At 46.9% G+C, this 6947-nt stretch overlaps 1 protein-coding gene across 4 annotated transcripts; it reads left to right on the top strand.

Moving 5' to 3' along the window:
• The first annotated feature begins 1622 nt into the window (after positions 1-1622).
• On the top strand, positions 1623-6052 carry LOC123105166 (eukaryotic translation initiation factor 3 subunit C). Of its 4 annotated transcripts, none has more exons than XM_044527174.1 (5): positions 1623-1803; positions 2323-2387; positions 2499-3644; positions 3714-4304; positions 4789-6052. In XM_044527174.1, the coding sequence occupies exons 2-5, from the start codon at positions 2364-2366 to the stop codon at positions 5728-5730; spliced, it is 2703 nt and encodes a 900-aa protein (XP_044383109.1). In that variant the 5' UTR covers positions 1623-1803; positions 2323-2363; the 3' UTR covers positions 5731-6052. The 4 variants fall into 4 exon arrangements, with proteins under 4 accessions (XP_044383109.1, XP_044383110.1, XP_044383107.1 ...); XM_044527175.1 differs by having other exon boundaries at positions 2499-4304; positions 4789-5712; positions 5945-6052; XM_044527172.1 differs by having other exon boundaries at positions 2499-4304.
• Positions 6053-6947: the final 895 nt, after the last annotated feature.

Raw genomic sequence — 6947 nt, 5'->3', positions numbered from 1 at the left:
GGCTTGTTCCTCTTGGGTTCCTGCTTCGGTGGTGGGCTCTGTGGGGTCTCAAGTGGCGGTAGCAAGGGTGGCATCACCCTTGAGGTCGAGGATGATGGGACGGTCCCCGAACCTTTCAGCTCAGCAGTAGTCACACCCCTCTTTCTGTTCCTGTCTGCTTCCTCCATTGTAACGTCAAAGGCCCTGTTATCTCGCCCCTCGTGCTCCTCTTGCTCTGAAGGGTCGTGTTGTGAAGAACCACGCCCACGGCCCCTTCCTGATCTGCCTCTTTCGCGTCCTCCCCTTTCTCCCGAGCCTTCACCCGGGCCTCTGCCTGGTCCCCTGAACCAGGTTGCTCGGAGATCTTTGAACACAAGAGCTTTTGGGGGGTGCACCCCATCTCCACATTCCTTGAAAGTATGTCCAAGATTTCCACAGACTGCGCACCAATCTGGCAGCCTTTCATATCTCACACGGAAGATGACCCTCTCCACGGTGTCCTTCTTGCGTATAACCAACGACACTGCGTTTTTGAGGGGCTTTGTGACATCTAGATTGATCCTGACGTGGACAAAATTTCCTTCAAAATTTTGGGATTTTGGTTCAGCATAGATAAAATCACCAACTGTAGCCGACAGCGCTTTGACCTTAGGGAAAAAACCGTCTGGTAGGTCATGGATCTGAAGCCATATATCTATCTTGTTTAGCTCGATCAACGAGGGCTTCGTGAATCCATCATACGGAGCCATGATTACGGCTTTCCCTTTGTACTGCCATGGACCTTCCTCCGTCACCCGTTCCTAGTCTCCAAGACAGAAAACTGCATTGTATAGAGATTGTCCTCAAGCGACCTGATCTTCACCTCCCGGGCCAAGTCCCAAGCCACACGCATGTTCCTATAGAACCAATACTGACTATAGGGTTTATCTGTGTGAACCCTAGCCAGCGCCATCCACCGGGTTCCCTCCCGTGGCAGTTCATCCTCTTCGATGACAACATCCTGCAGATCATCCTCTTTCAGCCCCAATTCCGCCATCAGTTCTTCCAGATCGGAAGTTGCCACCGATCCCATTGGAGTCGTCGCCATTGATTCCTCTTACCCGTGGGTTTCTGTCCGCGGGCGGCAAGGTTGTCAGAATCGCGATTCTGTTATACGATTCTACGACTTTACGATCCAAACTAACCCCTCTGATTCTACGATTTTACTTCATAGAATCTACGTTTCTACGGTCCTGATAGTGAAGATTCTACGATTTGCGATCCTACCATCGGAGCTCCGATCCGATTCAAAATCACGATTCTGACAACCTTGGCGGGCGGTATAGACCCTAGCAAAACCCCACCCGCGTCGCGCCCCGAGACCCTTGCGAGCCTTGGCCGCCGGCACGGCGAGGGGGAGCAGGGGAGATGCGTTCTCTACGGGGGGAGGGAAACGCCGCCGCCGAGAGGATAGGTAAAACCCTAACGAGAGGGGAAATTTTTGATAGCAGAGAAGCTCGTATGCTGGTAATGTTCGCTGGGTAGAAAAATTGGAAGGAGAGCAGGCCCCCAGCCCCCAAGCCCAGTTTACTCCAAACAATACGCCGACCCAGCCCGCCAAGAGTCCAGCTCGACCATCTCTTCAGAAAAAAAAATCCTATCATAAAAAATCCCTTCCGAACCCCAAACCCTAACCCTCTCCGCCTCAATCTACAGTCCTTCCGCCCTCCCCCTCCGCCCTGCACGCCGCACGCCGTCGCCCCCTCCACGCCTTCCGCCGCTCAACGCCTCCCTTCTCCGCTAGATCCGAGGCTACTCCGCTCCGCCGGCGCGACTCAAGGCAAGGTAAAGTCGACCTGATCGAATTTCTCTCCTAGTTAGCATTGCATCCCGGCGGCCAGCGCTCTCGACGCCGCCGCCTTGTTGCGCGCCATCCCGCCGCCGTGTCCTAGCCCTAGCCGCCTACGAGAGGACGGGCGCCACCCCGACTCCGTGGGATGTCAAGACTCTATGCTTAGCCGACGTATCGTGTTTTGGTCGCGCCCCCTTGCGATTCCTCAATCCAGTTGGTTTATGTTTAGGTTAAACCGTATAGTTTATAGGTCTAGCTCTATGCTCATCGACGCGAACTTAGTTGTCTTGTTTAACTGCTTCTGATGAGCTATTGTTTGTCTTGAGGTTGATTATCCATCTGAATCAGTCCCTAAGCATGGTTCTTCTATTCAGTTAGAGTCAATTATGTGTTATGAGGATACAAGTTATTCGTTCTGCTAGCCTGTGGTTCAGATATACTCCGTGTGATTTCTTCTGTAGTTTGTTCTGATTATAATTATAATTCTTTCTCTGCCTGTATTATTTTTGCAGAGCTTTGAATCTAGTTGAAGGAAAACAAACAGACAACAGCCATGGCGTCTCGTTTTTGGGGACAGGTACTTAGTCGCTGACTCCAATTCTTTGGTGCAGTAACTAATATGTATAAATTTCATCCTCGTCAAATGCATTAATACCTTTTATCTTTGTTCTGTTCTACCCAATATCAGGGAGACAGCGACTCCGAGGAGGAGGTGGACGATATTGAGTCAGAACAAGGGAGCGATAGTGAAAAATCAGAAGCTGGTGATGGGGGTCGTGATGTGTCCAAGAACCGCTATTTGAATTCAGATGACAGTGACGACTCTGATACTGAGAGTCATCGTGTGATTCGCTCGTTGAAGGACAAGCGCAATGATGAGATGAAAGCTACTACCGACCAGATGCGCAATGCAATGAAGATCAATGACTGTATTAGCTTGCAAGAGAGTTTTGACAAGCTCAATAAGCAGCTTGAGAAGGTTGTTCGTGTCAACGAATCTACCAAAATTCCAAATAGGTACATCACAGCTATTGTATTACTGGAGGACTTCCTTGCTGAGGCCCTTGCAAACAAGGAAGCCAAGGTGAAGATGAGCAGCAGCAACGCCAGGGCACTCGTTGCAGTGAAACAAAAACTTAGGAAGAACAATAAGCAGTATGAAGACCTGATCCAGAAGTGCAGAGATAATCCAGAGAGTTTTGAAGATGACATTGCAGATGAAAAGGTTTTGGATGATGATAGTGGTGATAATGGTAGTGACGTAGATATTGTGGATCCTGAACCAGATCGAGATGACAGTAGCGATGACAATAAGGGTAATCTGGGTGGAGCCTGGGAAAAGAAGTTGAGCAAGAAAGATAAGATTATGGACAAACAGTTCTTGAAAGACCCCAGTGAGATTACATGGGATATTGTTGATAAAAAGCTTAAGGAGATTGTGGCGTCGAGAGGTAAGAAGGGCACTGGGAGAATTGAGCGTGTGGAGCAGCTAACATTTTTGACTCGTGTGGCAAAAACCCCTGCCCAGAAGCTTGAAATTCTTTTTCATGTGATTTCTGCTCAGTTTGATGTCAATCCTAGCTTACTTGGTCATATGCCGATCAACGTGTGGAAGAAGTGTGTTGATAATATGCTTCTTGTGCTTGATATACTGCAACAATATCCTAATATTGTTGTAGACACCTCAGTGGAGTCTGATGAGAAGGAAACTCAGAAGGGTGCTGACTACGATGGAACGATCCATGTTACAGGTGACCTCGTTGCGTTTCTGGAGAGAATTGACTCTGAATTTTTCAAGAGCTTACAGTGCAGCGATCCATATACAAAAGATTATGTTCAGAGGCTTAGAGATGAACCCTTGTTTTTGGTGGTTGCACAGAATGTCCAAGATTACCAAGAAAGGGTTCAGAACTTTAAGGCTGCTGCAAAGGTTGCATTGCGTCGTGTTGAACTAGTCTACTACAAACCTCAAGAAGTGTATGATGCAATGAGGAAACTGGCTGAGCAGACCGAACTTAGCATGGATGATGGAGATACTGAGGCTGGTGAGGAGCATCAAGAAACTGATGACAATAGGGGACCGCCACCATTTGTTGTGATTCCAGAGGTTGTGCCTAGGAAGCCTACTTTCCCACCAAGCAACAGAGCTTTGATGGATGATCTGATGTCTCTGATTTACAAGTATGGAGATGAAAGGACCAAAGCCCGAGCAATCCTGTGTCAGATATATCACTATGCAATCTCTGATGAATTTTCAGTGGCTCGTGACTTGATCTTAATGAGTCGTTTACAAGATGGGGTTCAACTTATGGACATATCATCACAGATTTTATACAACAGGGTCATGGCCCAACTGGGGTTATGTGCTTTCAGGGCTGGTTATATTGCTGAAGCTCATGGTTGCCTGTCTGAGCTATATTCATTTGGGAGAGTGAAAGAGTTGCTTGCGCAAGGGGTACAGCAGAGCCGATACCATGACAAAACTCCTGAACAGGTGAACTTCCTACCCCCAGAACACGCACTTTCTTTGTCCCTTATTTGGGTAGCCACACACTGGTCAGTATGTTGTCACCTAGTCCTACATAAAACATTCATAGTTGGAAAAGTGCCACCATTGAGTTATTTCTGTACCAGAACAAGTCTGTTTACAGAATTCCTCGATAGACTTTCTATTCGTGCATTTATTTGTTATTTCATTACTTGCTATTCGTTCTTTTTGAATTTTCAAATACTTGAATCCTGATTTTACACGAAATAACTCTGATGTTTCATCCATATTGAAAAGATTATCAACTCTTATTCTAAGTATCTTGATAACTGATATATCCGCTCCAATTCTTGGGTTTAGCTACAGGATTTAATATATAAAGCTGTGCTGAGAAGATATTACTATGTACCAATATTTTTTGAACACTATGTAGTTACTTTTGCGCTAGTGATCATCACTTCTCACACTATCGTTACTCTTATTCTTGCAGGAAAGACTTGAGAGGAGAAGGATGATGCCTTACCATATGCATATAAATCTTGAACTTTTGGAAGCCACACACTTGGTTTGTGCTATGCTAATTGAGGTCCCCAACATGGCTGCCAGTGCTTTTGATAAGCGAAGGCCTATGAGCAAAACATTCCGCAGGCTTCTTGAAATTAGTGAGAGGCAGACTTTTGTTGGTCCTCCGGAGACTGTGAGGGACCATGTATTGGCTGCCACAAGAGCCCTCACTAAGGGTGACTACGAGAAGGCTTTCAGTGTCATCAGTTCACTCGATACCTGGAAGCTTTTGAGGAACAAGGAACATATTCTTGAAATGCTGAAGCTTAAGATCAAGGAAGAGGCTCTCAGAACATATCTGTTTTCTTACTCGTCTTGCTACGAGTCCCTGAGCCTTGACCAGCTCACTACAATGTTTGACCTCAGTGAGAAACAGGCTCACAGCATTGTTAGCAAGATGATGATGCATGAGGAGCTTCATGCAAGCTGGGACCAACCAACGAATTGCATCATTTTCCAGAACGTGTATCAAACTAGGCTGCAGGGACTACTCTTCCAGATGGCTGATAGGCTCTCTGTCCTTGTGGAGAGCAACGAGAGGGCGTATGAGGCTAGGACTGGTGGCGCCCTTGAGGGTGCACCGCCCAGGCGCAGGGGTGGTGATGGTCAAGACTCGTACGGTTTGGGCAAGTGGCAGGAGAACTTTGTATCATCACAAGGGCGGCGAGGCGGTGGGAGGTCAGGCTATGCCAGGCGAACCGGAGGTTCTGGACGTGGAGGTGGTTACCAAAACGACAGGAGTGGCCAGGGATCCCGTGGAGGCTATGGTGGTGGCGGTTCACGGTTCCACGATGGAAGAGCCCGCACGCAGTCTGGTATGCCATCTAGAGGGGATAGGGGTGCACGCTTGGTGAGCCTGAGCAGGTAGAGATTAGAAGGAACATACATACAGTAGACATATCAAGGCACATCAAGTTTTGAAGCACTCCATTAGAGAAAGTTTTGAAGCACTTCATTATTATTAGGGAAAAGAAGATTTGAAGCACCAGTTTTCTTCCATAGTTTAGAAATCGTTGACCGTTCTGAACCTAGACAATCCGTTTGCTATATTTTCTTGGTAGCTTTTGATCTGAATCTGTCAGGAAACTCAAACTGAGTTATCCGGTTTGTATTGTGGGAGCAAGGACCATGTGCACACTCCTGCATTTGACAAAAAGGTTTAGACTATGCAGTGTTAGCTTTTTGTTTGATATTTGTGTTGTGTTGTGGCTGATTTTGTTCGTGATTTTTGTTGGATTTCCTAGGTGTGACGGTGAAGAGACCCTGACTGTGTTGCTTTATATATACACAAATCAGACCTTGGTCTTTAATCCTCTGCGTGGATGTAGGTCGATTTCTGACTTTCGGCTGTAAAAGGGTGCTACTTACGTCACCCGGCGGCCGCCAGTTAGACTTGGTTGGGTTCTCGACCAGAGCCGTGGATGGGCTGCCTGGTTCGGGCCGCCATACGCGGGGAGTCTATGAACAGTTTGGTGTCCATGGTAGTGCACGCCTATCCTGGGCTCCTTTGTTCTGTTGGTGCCCTGTGAGAGGAAATGCTTGCCTGGCCTGTCCGTTCCTAGCAATGCAGTTATAAAATGTTCCCTAGAAAAAACTAGTTGTAAAATGCATGCCTTTTTCACCGAGAGCTGCAGCAGCTGCTGCTGCCGCCTGGCACTGATCAAGAGCCATCAATAGTATTAATAAGCAATGAAAAATATAGTAACAGAAAAACAATTTGTGGTTGAATGATTATGAGGGTGGCTCAGTATCTTCGCTGGGTGCCATCATTTTATTCTCGCCTTGTAAGCCGAGTACCTGATAATTGACACTCGGCTTACAACTCCTAAGCCGAAACATACTAAGCCGTGTACACTACGCGCAAGTAACACTCACTTCGCCGTGGTTAAAATGGCCTTTACCGTATATTTTTCTTACACGGCTTCATTTATTTTTCCTGTAGAGCCTGCATATTAGGGGAGCAATTTTGACATGACGTTTTGTGTACTGCATTGGCTATGCTAATGCAACTATACGATGTTTGGTTGCATACGCTGGACATAATTAGAGTTAACAGCTACACATAACAGACAATTACACTAGAGT

The sequence above is a fragment of the Triticum aestivum genome, chromosome 5A (assembly GCF_018294505.1).
Source record: "Triticum aestivum cultivar Chinese Spring chromosome 5A, IWGSC CS RefSeq v2.1, whole genome shotgun sequence".
In the NCBI taxonomy this organism is placed as follows: Eukaryota; Viridiplantae; Streptophyta; class Magnoliopsida; order Poales; family Poaceae; genus Triticum; species Triticum aestivum.
The sequence above is the reverse complement of the archived record's forward strand: the minus strand, read 5'-3'. Positions and strand labels throughout refer to the sequence as shown.

Coding starts and splice junctions, on each gene's coding strand:
- LOC123105166 (XM_044527175.1), top strand. CDS start 2,364: ATGGCGTCTCGTTTTTGGGGACAG. Junction 4,305..4,788: donor ATGACAAAACTCCTGAACAG/GTGAACTTCCTA, acceptor TTATTCTTGCAG/GAAAGACTTGAGAGGAGAAG. Junction 5,713..5,944: donor GGGATAGGGGTGCACGCTTG/GTGAGCCTGAGC, acceptor TGAATCTGTCAG/GAAACTCAAACTGAGTTATC.